Consider the following 16,882-nt stretch of genomic DNA (forward strand, 5'->3'; position numbering starts at 1 on the left):
TGATACGATCCCCTATATCTTCAGGATAAAATCCAAATCTCTTAACTGTACAAGCCTCCATACATGATCTGGCCCATCTACATTCCCAGTTTCATGCCTTCTCATTCTTTTTCAGTAAAAATCATAGTAACGATTAATGTTTATAAAACACGTAGCATGTCAGGACTGTTCTAAGTACTTTCTTATTGTGGTAAAATTTACATAACAAAATTTATCTTATAAACCATTTTCGAGTATATATTTCTGTGGCCTTAAGTATAGTCACAATGCTGTACAACCATCGCCACCATTCATCTCTGGAACTTTTTCATCTTCCCCAGCTGAAACTCTAAACCCATTAAACACTAATTCTTCATTCCCTTCTCTCCCCAGGACCTGACAACCACTTTTCTACTTTCTAAATTCGACTATTCTATTACCTCCAAGTGAAATCATATGATGTTTGTTCTTGTTTGACTGGATTATTTTACTTTAATGTCTTCAAGGTTCATCTACGGTATTTCATGTGTCAGAATTTCCCTCCTTTTTAAGGCTGAATAGTATTCTACTCTAAGTATATACATTTTATTTATCCATTCATCTGTCAATGGACCTTGGGTTGCTTCTACTTTTTGGCTATTGTGAATAATGCTACTATGAATATGGGTATACAAATATCTGTTCGAGTCCTGCTTTCAATTGTTCCGAATACATACATGTCTAGGACATTTGGTAATTGTTTTTTTAAAAAGTCATATCATTTTCCACGGTAGCAGCATTATGTACAGCAGTGTATTCCAGTAATGTATAAGGATCCTGTGATAGATAATTTTATGTGTCAACCTGACTGACCAGAGTGTCCAAATTAAATATTATTTCTGGATGTGTCTATTAGGATGTTTCTGGATGAGATTAGCATTTGAATTAGTGGACTTAGTAGATTGTCCTCCCCAATGTGAGTGAGCATCATCCAATCTGTTGAGAGCCTGAATAGAACAAAGACAGAGGAAGGAAAAATTCAACCTTTTTTTCTAGCCTAATTGAGCTGGAATATCTCATATTATTTTCTCCAGCCATTAGGCTGAGATTTATACTATGGGCTCCCCTGGTTCTCAGGTCTTCCTCTTGGATTGAATTATATCACTGCCTTTTCTAGATACATATACCATAGCTCTTCTACACTCCCAACTTACATCATCATTCTAAAGGAAGCCATATTAACAACCAAAACACTCTCATTTTATGGAAGAGTCATAAATATCTACTCTCTGGGGTCTTGAGCCAATCCTAGCAATAACAAGATCACATGTTCGTGCTTGGAAAGAAAGTGAGTCAGACCTGAAATTTTCTGCCATTTCCCTCCTGTTCCACCCGTGGGTTCTGATTTAATATTCTAACTGAGGTAATTCTAATAGAGTTTGTCTGAGAACCACAACCACAATATATTTCCCTACATAAATACTCTCACACTATTTTTTTCCAAGATGCATGTAATTATTTTATTCGTATGTCGATATGAATAAAATGGATATTGGTCAAGTCAATATAATGCTAAATTGAAAATGAGGCTAGTCAGATTTTTTAAGGTAAATTTTAATCCTTAAAATAAAAAGTAAATAGATTTATAAGTAATATTTCAAATAAAAATCATGATTTTTAAAAAGAATATCTTTGTCTAAAGTTTCTGGTAAAGTACTGAATATGTGTTATAGAGCATTTTAAGGATAATTTTTTAAGTGAAACTGCACATACACACTTATAACATGACAACATTCTTGTAAGTCAAGTACTTTAATGTAAAGCTTTCAGGAAAGAATTATCAGGTGTTGAATTAAACTGAAAATATCTTCTTTGGTCATTACTGAAAGAAAATTTGAGAAAAAAATCTATAACAAAAACAGGATGTTACATAGATTGCTGCTTCTTTTCCAAACACTTCTCAATATCATTAAGCACTTGAACAGCAGCCTTTGGAATTCGAGTCCCAGGGCCAAATATATTGGAAACACCAACTTCAAGAAGAAATTCATAATCCTGTTGAAAGAATTTGTTTAAATTAATAGAAATGATAATATTTCTAATTTCAAGGAAATGAAACAAAAGGATAATGCATGCTTTTCTTTGTTCTTTGTCCCGAATACTGCAAACTTTCTGAACTGATACACTATTCTCATTTGGGGCTGAAAAATTCTTTCTTTATTGGGACTGCTACTAATAGCCATTAGCATTACCCTCATACTCCAAGTCATCAAAAGAACAAAACACATTTTTCCCATTTTCCAAATAACCCAGTGTTTTGCTTGTGGTGAAAGCAGTATGGTCTACTGCTTGAGAAATTCTGAGCCCTAAACTATAATTTCCTCTCATTTAACTTTTCACTACTTGTCATTATTTGTGTTAAATTTAGCATCGCATTATAGCTTTGAGTTTACAAGACATTTCCTCCAAGGTATTTTGTCTGTAGCTAGTGAATGGTGGTACTTTGAATATGGTTTCATGATAAAATTAAATTTTTTTATAATGAAGATTAGCTCATTTTTTAAAAATTCTCTGTTGTTGATGCTGCTATTTGTCAAGTTTATTTTAAATGCGGTCAAAGTGTGAGTAAAAATATTCCCAGGACACAAATACAATTCCAGGCTTTAGGCTGTTTTGACACTGGAATATTTGTAGCAATAATATTGAGTCTAGAACATGCTTTAAAGCTCTGATCCTCAACCACTAGGGTAATTATATATTCCAGGACATTCTGCTTTATGCTTACTGTTGCAGCACTCATTTTTTCTCAGGAGCCTTTTTTTTTTTGAATGAGGTATAACTGATATATAACATTATATTAGTTTTAGGTGTATAATATGATATTATGTTATATATTTATGTTAAATATTTACATACACAGCAAAATGATCACCACAGTATGTACAGCTAACATCCATCACCATACAGAGTTATAAAATTGTTAGAAACTTTAAAGATTTGTTCTCTTAATAACTTTCAAATATGCAATACAGTATTAGTGGTGATGTCATACATTACATCTCTATGACTTATTTATAACTGGAAGTTTATAACTGGAAGTTTATATCTTTGACTCCCTTCACCCATTTCACCCACACTCCACCTCTGGAAACCACCAAGCTGTTTTTCTACATATAAGTAAAATCATATGGTGTTTGTCTTTGCCTTACTTATTTCGTTTAGCATAACACCCTCAAGGTCCATTCATATTGTTGCAAATAGCAAGATTTCGTTCTTTTTTATGGCTGAATAATATTCCAGTGTGTGTGTGTGCATGCGTGCTTGTGCATGCGTGTGTGTGTGTGTGTATCACATTTTCTTTATTCATTTATCCATCGATCGTCATTTAAGTTGTTTCCATGTCTTGGCTAGTGTTCGTAATACTGTAGTGAGTACAGAGGTGCATGGTTTTGTTTTCTTCAGATAAATGCCCAGAAATAAAATTACTGAATTATATGAAAGTTCTATTTTTAATTTTTGAGGAACCTCCATACTGTTTCCACAGTACCTTTATCAATTTACATTCCCACTAACAGTATACAAGGGTTTCCTTTTCTCCACATCTTTTCTAACACTTAATACTTCTTGTGTTTTTTGTTTGTTTGTTTGTTTGATAATAGCCCTCTAACAGGTATGAGGTGATATCTCATTGTGGTTTTGATTTGCATTTGGCTGACGATTAGTGATTTGTGATGTTGAGCACCTTTTCATGTACCTGTTGGCCATCTGTATGTTTTCTTTGAAAAATTATTTAGTGCCTCCACCCATTTTTTAATAAGTTTTTTTATTGTTGTTGTTGTTGTTGTTTTGTACCACTTTTTAATAGCACTTATTTTCATTCTCAAAAGTGATCACATTTGGATAAATTACATGGTCATGCTAGTTAACTCCAACTACTTCTTTTCTGTATCTATTATTTCTTTGTACTATTCTTGTAATATTATAATTCTGCAAAGGCACTTAACACATCTTATTGAACTTTGCTTCTTTTAGCCTATGAACTTTTAAGGACAGAGATTATGTCGAATCATCTTTATACCCTTAATGCTTGACACATAAAGGTACTCAAAATATGTCACTGTTCTTAAGCAGGTGCTATAGATCCAAATGTTCATAAGAAAGCTAGATGAAATGTATAATTACAATTACCTCAAAATTGGGGATGGGCAAATTGATAGGCTATCTTTTTCTACTTTCCTAATAATGCTGTATACCATTTTTTTCTGACATCTGAGTTATGGATTTAGAATAGAAGACTCAACTGGGAGAGGACTGTGAAATGTTGCAACTGGAGGACAGGTTCTTGACTTACCTAGGCCTTACATAAGCCTTGTAAAATATATTTTAAAAAGTGGAAAAAATGTTAAAAACAAATGAATCTGAGTAAACAGAATACAAATGATCTTTGTACTATTTTCATTTTGTACCTTATCTATTAGTTTGAAATTATCTCTATATGAAAAGTTATTATTGTAAAATATCCTCCACTGAGCTGGGCCAGGGATATTATATTGCCTGCTTCACAATGGAAGCAGACATCATGAGGCCACTAACCTTTCCTAAAATACTTGGAGGCCACTGCTGTTAAGAAGAATAGAAGACCCTGATGGCAGTTACACATACTGGTGAGAACAAACTACATTTATTTATTTGGGCTGCAGGACTGTAAGCTCCACAAGGGCAATGGCTAAATCTATTTGATTAACCACCATATATTAGTGCTATCTAATTTAAAATCTAAGCGTCTTTCAAACTAATAATAACATTTTATATATGTACTACAAACCTATAATGAGACAAATGCATGGCTGTTGACATCTATAATTATATTTAAAGGATACTCATATTAACACTCAAGTGTGTCATTACAGAAAATGATCCTAAGTCTTTAAATTCATGGGGAAAACGGTATGGCAAACATCTACAGATGTTCCAAGTAATTTAAACATTCGGAGGGTTAAAATAACTTGTATTTCTTAAAAATGTCAACTTACTTACAAAAAAAGCCTGTGTTTTTTTCTCAACTCGTATTTCAATTCCACTATTTCGTGTTGCCTAATTATTTTGATTTTGAAATTTTGATATCATGCCCAAGAGCTTCAATATTATAGACTCTAAAATTGCAATATAGATAAAAGTATTCTATAGATAGACAGCAGTAAAAAATAAAAGCCCTTTATACATTCCCTAATAGTAAACAATATTTATGGGGGAAAAGAAGTATATTAATAAAAGTAGTTTAATGTTGACTATTCCATCTTTAAGAACTGTGTTGTTAGAAAGAATAAATAATAGTTTGCTAGCCCACATTATTACCAGTCTTACAACCTCATACATATGTATTTTTTCATTTTGTTAGGAGTATATAAAGTTACTATTGTATATTCTGAGTTGTAACGGAGGGGGTAAAAACTGTACACCTGGACACAAGATCACATTTCACTGATAGATTCCTGCTATAAATGATTTATAGATAGTATAAATCATTTACTTAGAACAATCTCATATACAGTCTTTCTAATTCAATAGTTTTTCCATTCTCAGTAAAAAAGAAAACAATATAATTGAAAATGGGATTGGAAATAGACCTAATTTATGTCTTAACTAATTTTTTTAACTGCTAGGTAAGGTAATAAATGGAAGGAGTCCCCTATCCCATTAGTAAATTGACCGTTAACTGGCATCCATTTCTCCTCTCCTAAGAGGATCCAAAGTTTTATTCAAGAATCCACCTCTTCCCCACTCAGCCAATAATTTTCAGGACAGGCTAATTCCATTTATGACTGATTTAGAATATTTTTGGCTCTAAGAAAACTATACCCCAATCAAATTAGGTTTCATAAAAAGGGATTTTATTGGACTATATAACTGATATAGCTCTGAGTTAGACAACATTTAAGGATGGAAACATAGAGGAAATGCACAGAGGAGCTACTCTAAAAAAACAGAAGCAAATGCTACTGATTAGCTAACTAAAGGGCTCACTTTATTATAAGGAAAAAGAGTGCTCACTATACTCTGTCTAGGGGCTGATATATGCACAGTGTGTTTACGATTCTCTATTTCAGCTGTTAGATTTTATTACTTTTGTCCTGTTTCTTCATCATCACTATTTGTTGTATATGCTGAAAGCAAATCTCCATCTAGGTTCTAGTTAGCAAGGAGGTGATTCTCTCATAGAAGCTTTGGAAATCGTTAAATTAAATTATTCGGAATGAATTATAATGTAACTTGAACAGAAAACAACATTGCATATGTTTGGATTTTGTAGAATTTACTTAGTAAAATCACCAGGAAATAACTTGGCACAAAATCTAGAAAAAAAATGTACCTTAAGTAAAAGTGTACAGCAAATTAAAGAACTACATATAAGCTACTGTTATTCAGGATTCCTATCATAGTACTAGAAAAATACAGGAGATGAAAAATACCTGTGGTGGTATTACTCCTCCACACATGACGAGAATATCTGGCCGTCCAAGGGAGTTAAGCTGTTTGATGAGCTCAGGAACTAGGGTCTTATGCCCAGCAGCAAGTGTGCTCACACCCACAGCATGCACGTCTGCATCCACAGCCTGCTGGGCCACTTCTAGGGGAGTCTAAACAATTAGACAATAGAAACGATCATCATTTATGCTAAAAACTAAGTGCTGTCTACTTATCATTCCAAGATTTTCCTCATTAAAAACCCTGAAGTGAATATAACTTCATATTTCATCATTCTCAAATCATAAATACTAGCGCTGTATTTGCTTCTAGCACTAGAATTCATCAATTAGATTTAAGTTACAACAAAATATAGTTCCCTCCAAAAATCTTTACAATAAAGAATATAAGCAAAATATATTATCTCCTCATTGTAATTTTTTAAATTTAAATTCTCAAATTTATTGTTTTCAGGATAGGTTCATTCCAGTTATGAAAGAGAAACTGAAGAAAGTCTGATTTTCTAAGATCCTTTTATCTTAGAAAAAGCTGTTGAAAAAACAATCTAAAACTTGTTTTACAACTAGATAGGTACAGATGAATAATGTCTTCCATGAAGGACACCAAAATGTTATTGTTTAAAACTAATGAGGTACAACTAATGACTGATATCCATGTGTGTAGTAGGCTCCAGTAAGTACTCACACGTAATACATGTGCTTTGCCTCATTTACATCTGGTCTTGGAGTATGTATTATTGTCAGAATAATTGGCATTGATGGTAAAATAGTAACCTTTTCATGGACCACAGCATTCTTTCCAGCATAACTGCACTTAAAGGCATGTTGATTGACATGTGACAATGAGTCAGCACCTGTCCCATGGAAGAGTTGCTGCTCATTTGTTGTATACCTATTCTTAGAATTCACGATTCTTTTTTTTTTTTTTTTTTTTTTTTTGTCCAGTAGCCCTTTCAGTGACATGGATTCTATATCCTCTCAATCAGTCTCAAGGTGGCCTCTTCTGTATGTCCCCAGTTGTATGACTTTAATTTAGCCAGACTTCAGGCAACTCCCAATAATGCTGTTCCATAGTTTAGTTATACCTTTGATGTGGTTGTGAGAGAAAGCAAGCACAGTGTTTACCTACTCCATCTTGACCAGAAACCTATAATTTTTAAAAAATACATGTCTTAATTATTAACATTTCCTGAGTTGTTGTGCTGTACAAACAAAATGTTATAGTATCTATGAAGATGTCAAAGACGAAATATATAGTGTAAAGTGAAAAAGTGAATCTTAGGTATTAACAGAGAATGGGAAAGAGTGATGTCCACAAGATGGCGGATAGGAAACTCCAGGACTTATTCTTCCAAGGAGACACTAAATTAACAGAAATATATGGACCAAAATAATGTTGTGAGAAATCTAGAAAATAATTAAATAACTATAGCAACCACATGAGTGCATAAATAAGGGACAGTGTCAAAGAGGATGTGTTTCTCATTTATTAACTAGATTTAACCAGTTTGGGATATAGAATCATAAAGGATATTTTCCAATATTCAACTATTGGTTGAGTTACCCGACAAAATCATATCCACTTTCTGCAATGAGTTTGAAACATTGCTTTGATAACTTACATGTATTTAAATCATTTCATATAATGATGCCTTCAAATTTCTCATTGTGAAGAAAATGTAAATTGAGAAATTTGGGAAGGATAAGGTCACCTCAGAAATCACTGCACAATTAATTATAAGTACAAAAAAATTATCAAAATCTGTGAATTTTCTGTGTGACAAGATATTTAGGCTCATAATTTTAGTGTGGAAACAAAAGATTCTGTACTTTAGTAATGAAGCCATATTTAAAAAGATCTCTCTAGGTAAGTCACATAATATATAGGTAAAATCTGTGAAAAATACAAACATAAAATTAAAACCTTTAAAGAAAATGTGCATAGTCTTGCCATTGATTGTTTAAATTTAATTGATTTAAGCATGATCTGTCATTCATATCATTCATGCTACCAAAATTGATTAGGTTAAAATTCCATTTTAACAATTCAGTTCCATGCAACCTGTATTTTATGTTGAAAATTTTAAAACTTCAAATCTAACTTTGATTAGTCATCAGAGAATTGCAGGATTGTAACTTCGAACACAGATAAGTTTTTTTAAATAACAGTATTATGTTAACAAAGTTGTGGTACTAAAGGAAAATTATGTTTTTATACATAGAATGTAATGAGGAAATGAACTTTCAGTTTTTAAAAAATTATTTTAGGTGCCAATGGCCGAGAACAAGTTTTTAAAATTACTTTTATTTTATGAAAAAATATTTCCAAAAAGGTAACTACTAAATATTGGAAATGCATTATATTTGATCACTATTTAAAACAAAAAACAAGTAAAATGGTAGAACATAAGCAAAAAAATATAAAAGTATTCAACTTAAATAATGAAAGCAATCTAAATATATACATTAATTTAATCCAAAATATATTTGAGGTTTTGAATAAAACCTACCGTAAATGTATGACTCTAAACATATTTTATAAATTTACCTACCAACACAGTTCAAAGACATATCTCCAGAAGTTTGGGCTAACTTTACAGTAACAATTCCTTCTAAACTCTCTAGAGTAATACTCAAAAATTCAAAAAGGGAAAACTTTTATGGAAGATTCTACAGAGGCTGGGCCTCTTCAGAAAAGTTTACTTCTTCACTGGTAAAAATGAAATGAATACTCTTTTAGTCTTTATCTTAGTTAATGTCGCTGCATTATATAATAATAATACCTCCCTTTCCTTGAGACTTCTTCCTTAGTTTTTATGCCACTACTCATCTGTTGTGAGAAATGCCTGCAGTCCTGGCGGGATGCCTGGTGCTTGGAGCAACAAGGACATCAGAAGCAAATGTGGACTTGCACACAAGGACACATTGCAGGGAGGGCACACACGCCTGACCTATTCTGGGACTTCTTGCTCTAGGGACAAGGATGGGAAAAAGATACCTGAGAAGAAATAGCTGAAAACATGGTCGTGGCCTTGAGGCTGAAGTCTGGGAATTGGTTGTAGTTTGCAATTGCTAACCTGATAGTAACTAATGATTTGCAAAGCCAGCTTTGTGAGAGAGAATAAAAAGCCATGGAAACGGGGGTGGAGGATGCTAGCATTGCCATTCCTTGCCATTCCTCGTCTCCCTTCTCCACATTAGTAAAAGCATTTCCAGACTCCAACTCTTCTTCCTAACCGTCTCCACAACACTCATCCCATTTCCTTTAGCTCCTTTGCCACTTCCTTCTACTCTATTTCCTTTTAATGTTCAAGTTCTTATCTCATTATATATACTCTTAATAGAAAATTAGATCCATTTTCATGGTTTTAAGTAACATTTTTATACTAATAAGTCGTAAAATCTTGTTTATAATTGAGACCCCTCCTTGCTCTAGACATGTATATCTAACTCGCATGCTCATGTGCATTTGAATGTTCCACAAGCTTGTTCTCTTAAGCCTGCCCGCATATCTACAAACATCTCCTTTATTAAACTTTCTTCAAAACCCTAGCTGACTTTTTGTTTCTGCGAATACCCTCATACTGCCTTAGTTAAGGCCTTTGTTGTTTCTCACTCTAATTACTGAACTGGACGCCTTGCACCTAGTCAAGGCTTCTCTCAATCCACTTCGGAAAGTGATTTTATTAGAAAATGAGTTTTCTGAAGTAAAAATTTGATTGTGTCACTCTATCTAAACACATTTGAGATTAAGTTCAAACTCCTTACAATTGCATATAACCCTATTCTTTATAATCTACACACCATCCTAAGTACTATATTCTAATTTTACCGAACCTCTTGCAGTTACCTGAAGGCATCATGTCATCTCATAGCTCTGTACCCCTGCACCTCTGCTCAAGCCAACCCTTCTGCTTAGCATGCCCTTCTCTGCTTTGTTCTCCCAGTGACTGAAAGGCATAGCTGAAACATAAGTTCTCAGGATACTTGTATAAAGCCTTTGTTCCAACTTTAATTATAGTAATTATTATCATGCTGTGATTACTGGTAAGTAAATCTCCGTTAGGAGCTTCTAACCTCCCTGAAGACAAAAATTCTATCTTATTCAACTTAGAACCTAGCATCTGGTAGATGATCACTAAATATATAATGGATAACCTTTTAATATAAAAGTTATTAATTACAAGGTACTCCTCTGCCATTTTTTTTTTGAGGGGGGAGGTGGAAGATGATTAATGTCTCCATACTCTACAGAGAATTTCAGCTTCATTTACTTCCAACAAATTATTTTCCTGCAAGGTCTAATATTCTGTGGTTAAATAAAATACTACTAGAGAGTTAAAAAAGAGAAAATCTAATTATAAAGCAAGCTCACACTGATGCCTGATTTCCCTTTCAAAACACTTTCCAGAAATTTGATGTGTGCTATCTTTCCCACAAAATATTAGTCAAATCTTAATAAGTAGCACGATAAAATCTTTGAAATAAATCTTTACAGTTTCAGGAGCCTAATAAAAATTTTAGTTCAGAATTAACAATGATTTTTACAATCTGAGTAACAAGTACATTAACATGAGTTATAGTTTATTCCTATTTCTGTCCTAATTAATTAAGTTATATACATTAAAAAATAAATTGGGGATTTTTTTTTTAATTCAAGTTCTTCTTTTACAACTTTAAAACATCATCATGGGTCTATTATCTTTTTATGACTTTTCCTAAATGAAAGTGATTTATGACACACTTTTGAAATCACTTCCAACAATTCTCATTACCTGAAAAAGAGGACCTATGTCTACATCAAAACCAAGATCAGCAAATCCTGTAGCAATAACTTTTGCTCCTCTGTCATGTCCATCTTGTCCCATTTTTGCCACAAGAAGACGAGGTCTGCGACCTTCACGTTCCATGAATTTATGAACCCTGAACAACATTTAAAATACAAGAAGTTATATATTAATTGCCCAAAGTTAAGATATAAAAACTATAATTTATTCACAGCAAATCGAGTTTAGTGCCTGCTTTGGCAGCACATATATGAAAAAAAACCTTTCAGGTTTATTTAAAAAGACCTAATTTTTATATCAAATTTTCTTAACATCTCTATTTTACATTGCAAACTCCATGAAAGCCTGAATATATTTACCATCTCCCCCTTAAAGGAAAATCTGAAAGATGGCACAGCATATAAACCCATAACACTGAGAGTATCACAGTGGAGAAAGATGAGAAAATGACAGCTTTTCACCTTCTTAAGCCAGTCTCCAGAGTACCATATGCAGAAATATTTAAGTATAAAAGAAAAGTGCCTTTTATAGTTATTTATACATATGACCCACTAGTAGTCTTTTTAAAATTTATTTTAAATAGTTTCAAGTATACAGTACATTGGTTAGATATCTATATATTTCATAAAAAGATTCCCTAATTTCTCCCTCCCTCCCCTGACTATATTAATACTAACTGCATTCCCTTTACCATGCTCCCCATCCCCGTGACCATTAATCAAGTACTAATTTGTACTTGTTTAACCCTTCACACCATTTTCTCAGCCCCTCAATCCTCCCTACCCTGTGTCCATCACCACTATATTTGTAAGTCTGGTTTTGATTAGTTTGTTCTTTTTATTCTTTAGATTCCAGATATGAATGAAATCATATAGTGTTTATCTTATTCTGTCTGACTTAAATACCTTCTAGGTCAATCAAAGCAATATCTTTTTCCATCCCCTTCCTTTTCATATGTAGGGGTCTTGTTTTCTTATCCTTTCACCCACTCTATCTTTTGGTTGGAGCACTTAATTCTTTTCCATTTAAGGTACTTATTGATAGGAATGTAGTTGTTAACATTCTTTATTCCTGTTTTTGATACATGTTTTTCCTTCTTAAAGAAGTCCCTCCAGTTCCTGTAATACTGGCTTGGTGGCGATAAATTCCTTTAGCTTATTTTTGTCTGGGAAGCTCTTTATCTGTCCTTCAACTCCAAGAGATAGCTTTCCTGGATAAAGTAATCTTGATTGTAGATCCTGGGTCTTCACCACGTTGCCCGTTGAATATTTTGTGTCAAGTCCTTCTGTCCTGCAGTTTCTTTTGAGAAATCAGCTGCCAGTCTTATGGATGTTCCCTTGAGGTAACTATCAGCTTTTCTCTTGCTGCTTTTAAGATTTCTTTTTTCTTTGTATGTAACTTTTGCCATTTTAATTACAATGTGTCTTGGTGTGGAGCTCTTTAGAACCCTGATTTTTTTAATTCTCTGAGCTTCCTGGGGTTGTATTACTATTTCCTTCACTAGGTTAGGAAAGTTTTCCATCATTATTTCTTTAAACAGCTGGTCAATATCTTGTTTTCTTTCAGGTATGCTGATGAGATAGATATTTGAACTTTTAATAGTGTCCTATGTGCTCCTTAAATTATTTTTATAGTCTTGGCATCTTTTTTCTTGTCATTCTGTTTGAGTGTCTTTGGCTTTCCCATCCTCTAGATGGGTCATTTGATCCTCTTTTTTCTTTTATTGTTATATACATTTTTTTATTATTATTTATGCCTACAGCACCTGGTCTTCCTAGGTGGTCTCCCACCCAAGTACTAACCAGGCCTGACCCTGCTTAGTTTCCGAGGTCTGATATCGGGCTTGTTCAGGGTGGCATGGCCACAGACCATGGACCATGGTTCCACTGGGGCGCGAATCCAGGACCTTCTGTGTGTAAAGCTGATGTGCTAACCGCTACACTATAGAACCATGTCCCATTTGATCCTCTTCTTTATTCACTTTGTTTATTCCATTTAATATACTTCTCATTAGACTGGTTCCCTTTTATAATTTCCATTTCCATTTTTATGTTTATCTCTTTGTTAAAGCTCTCACTCAATTTATCTACACTTCCCAAAAGTTCACTGAGCATCTTTATAACCAGTGTTTTGAACTCTGCATCTGCTAGAATACTTGACTCCATTATTTCTGGATCTCTATTCTGTTCTCTCATATGATTTTTGCTTCTTTCTCTTCCCATTTTGTCTGCCTTTCTGTGTCTGTTTCTATGTACTAAGCAAAGCTCTTAAGTCTCTCGGTCTTATTAGTGTGGATTTGTGAAGTAGGTGTCCAGTGGCACAGTCCTAAGAGGGGTTCAGCTGCAGGCCAAATTTAGCCCAAGCTTCTGCCCCTGGGGGGCCACCTGTTAAGATTCAGCAAGCAATCCACAGATGCTGCGCTTATAGTTGCCTCAAAAGGCCACACCAGAAACTAAGGCCAGCTGCTTCCAGTGTGAGTCTAGGCACTGCTCAGCAAGGAGCACTTGACTCACTAAGGATAAACCTGGATGTGGCTTGGGTGGGACTGCAAGTTGGGAGAGGTGGGGTTTCAGGGAATCCTCTGGGCAGAGCGACCTCTGTTATCCAGTTTGATTACCTCAGGGCTATGGCAGTGCTGTGTCTGTGCACTGGGAGAGGGGAAGGGTCAACAGAGAACAATGGACACTGCTGGCACTTCTGTACAGAGCAAGTCTTGCCGTGGCCCTCACTCCAACAATGTCTCCCTGTCAGTCCCTGTTGCCCCTGCACACAGCCGAATGGGCACTGGTGCTCAGAGCGAGCAGGTCCATCACTGCAAAAATCCACTCACGAACGCAGCCCCTTTAAGAGGCATCTGCCGCTGCCACGGCCTCTGTCTCAGCCACTGGAGACCGCGCAATCCTGTGCCCCGCAATCCTCACCCCGTCCTACCTTCTGCCGTTCAGGGTGATTTCTCGGATTTCTCTCTAGTTATATAAGCTTGTTCCTCTAGATCCCAGGTGATTTTTCCTTTCTCTCTAGTTATATAAGCTTGTTCCTCTAGATCCCAGGTGATTTTTCCTTGCTCGTTGCTCCTTGTTTCCATCACAACTTTGATTTGGTTGACAGAGGGATGAACAGAGCATCTGCCATTTATGCCATTTTTTCCCTTCATTAGCTGTTTTGAACTGTCCATATCTCACTTATCCTTCACAAATGTGAACTCCCCCAAGCTGACTGAAATGTGTCTTGTAACAACGTATAATCAAAATACTTGCATACTTAAATCAATAAATTTATACCTCACATGAAATTAGTGGTAAATTTATTACACAGTTTGAGAAAACCAATCAGAAGGAAGCTACTTCTTACACTTGAGAAGCATGATTAATTTATATTAATTTATATTTCCAAATCATGTTTGACAGTGTTATTATTGTCAGGTCATTGAAGACTGATTTCAATTTATGCATATAGATGGCAACCAAATATTTACTTTCAAATAGAAATATTAATATTTTTGTAATTATGTGAGCATTTAATATAAATAAACAAGAAAATATGAAAATGTACTGGAGTAAAAAGAATGACATTTAAGTACCAGGAGGAGATGAAGCAATATCAGAGTTGTTATTTAGACAAATATTTGTTTGAAATGAGAAAAGGAGATTATGGTGAAAATTCTAAATATTATTTTAGTAAAACTACAGGCTAACAAGAAAGTCAATTCAAATACTTTCTAAGATGTATGTGCAAAAATTAAGCCCACAGTAGATACATGGGGATTATAGTAACAGAAAAGATGACATTCTGGTTTAAGAAATCTCACCTCTTGATAGCAAATGATATCTCTTTACTTTCTCCAAATTCCTGGCGATAGGCTCCACTCACCATACGATCATTAGCTTTATGTTCACCAAATACCTTTTTCATGGCATCTGTGATTTCTCCAACTGTACACCTAAAATATTACATGGCAGTTCTAGTAACATCATTATTTGAGATAAAAATATTTACTTACCTTGATATTCAATCTAATTAGACACTTTAAGTAAAAACTAGGCTGTCAAAAATCTAAATAAGTGTTTTTTACTGCATTCACGAAAGCATCTTTCCTCGGAATATTTATAGAAATTATTTTAGATGGCTTTTCAAAATTTGTCAAAAGAAAAAAAAAACTATATAAGCATCTAAAGGTTACTTAATAATCCAGCACAATGACATAAATGGACAAAGAGCAAGATTCCCACTGATAGTTTTTGCTAAAATGTAAATATTTTAGCATATTCCATCTATTTGATTAATTCAATCAACATGTACTGAGTACCTAATATTGGGTGAGATACAATAATATATAAAACTGAAAAAAAAAAAAGGTACCTGCTCTTATAGAACTTATCATCTAGTCAGAGGATACAAACTATAAATAATATACAAGCAAACAAATTAATAAGATAATTTTATATGGCAATAAGTACTATGAAGACACTAAAATAAGAAAATGGAGTGGGGTAGCTGGGAAAGCTATTTTAAGGATGCTGAAGATATGAAGATATGATTTTTACACTAAGACTTAAATGATAAGAAGGAGAATATGAGGGGGAAGAGTATGTGAAAAAGGAACCACTAAATGTAAAGGCTCTGAGAGGTCGTAAAACATGTTTTGTATCTAAAAAAAGAAAGAAAGACATTGGGGACACAGCATAATAGGTCAGAGGTAGGCAAGTCATATCCATCATGGACTTGCAGGCTATGGTAAGATTAGGTTTTCATTTAAAAGGCATGGGAGAACATTGGAGGATTTTAAGCAGATGAGTCATGGTACCTAAGAAATTAAAACTGAAAAAAAACCAACTCACATACTATTTACCCATTAAACACTTTAAAAAACATATTGAAAAGTTCATTATTTTAAGCAATAAATACTAAAAGCAAAAATAATTTATTTAGTGACACATCATATATTGAGGGAAATGTTTCTATGGGTCACTCGCTTTTCTGTAAGGCAAAACAGTGATGGCCCTTGATTCTGGACTATGTCTTCGAAGATGTCTATATAGTGAATAGCCTTGAAAGACAGACATATAATCTACCTCTGGACAAAGGGCAAGTTTGCTTACTGTCCAACATAATGTCTCCCTATTCTTGAAACCACATCAAACTTCAACTTGCAAATCAGTGACATGGATTCATTACAGTAGTGTCAAATATCCTGAACCTTAGGGAAACAAACAAGTATTAATATATTCCATTCAAAATATATGTATATTTGAAATGCACAGATGTTTAAGAAAAACAAGACTTCATTTCATTTCTAATATTTTCTTTTAGAATAACATGGTTTATAGGACCAACCTTTTATTTTAATACACTCCGAAAAGCTAAACTGGTCAACTTCTACTCTCTGGAAGTCTCCAGACTCAAATATCCTCACCTTGCACGAGCTGCATCCACTGCAAGTGCCAGAATGTTCCCATCTCCACTGGCAGCACATTCAGTAAGTGCAACAAGGCACCGTTCAGCCAAAGTTTGGTCCCTGCTAGATTTGACCTTAGGGAAAAGTCAAGGAAAGGGACAATTTAAGTGAACAGAGAATAAAACAGAGATAAGGAAATTAGACCCTGATATATATTGTATAGAAATCGTTCCATAATTCTAACCTCAAAAACAGAA

The 16,882-nt window shown here is 34.1% G+C and overlaps 1 protein-coding gene and 1 pseudogene across 5 annotated transcripts in view; both read right to left on the reverse strand.

Annotated features, from left to right (window-relative positions):
* Positions 1-1,713: 1,713 nt before the first annotated feature.
* Positions 1,714-16,882, reverse strand: part of MMUT (methylmalonyl-CoA mutase) — a 32,464-nt gene continuing 17,295 nt past the window's right edge. For all 5 annotated transcript variants that reach the window (XM_016137799.2, XM_016137758.2, XM_016137781.2 and 2 more), the window contains 5 exons: positions 16,644-16,759; positions 15,039-15,170; positions 11,219-11,366; positions 6,429-6,596; positions 1,714-2,013 (listed from right to left, as the gene is read on the reverse strand). In XM_016137799.2, coding sequence (XP_015993285.2) covers positions 1,885-2,013; positions 6,429-6,596; positions 11,219-11,366; positions 15,039-15,170; positions 16,644-16,759 — 693 coding nt within the window. In that variant the 3' untranslated portion in view covers positions 1,714-1,884. The remainder of the gene's footprint in view (positions 2,014-6,428; positions 6,597-11,218; positions 11,367-15,038; positions 15,171-16,643; positions 16,760-16,882) is intronic.
* On the reverse strand, positions 12,984-13,099 carry LOC118604372 (annotated as a pseudogene).

The sequence above is a fragment of the Rousettus aegyptiacus genome, unplaced genomic scaffold (genome assembly GCF_014176215.1).
Source record: "Rousettus aegyptiacus isolate mRouAeg1 unplaced genomic scaffold, mRouAeg1.p scaffold_m13_p_1, whole genome shotgun sequence".
NCBI lineage: Eukaryota > Metazoa > Chordata > Mammalia > Chiroptera > Pteropodidae > Rousettus > Rousettus aegyptiacus.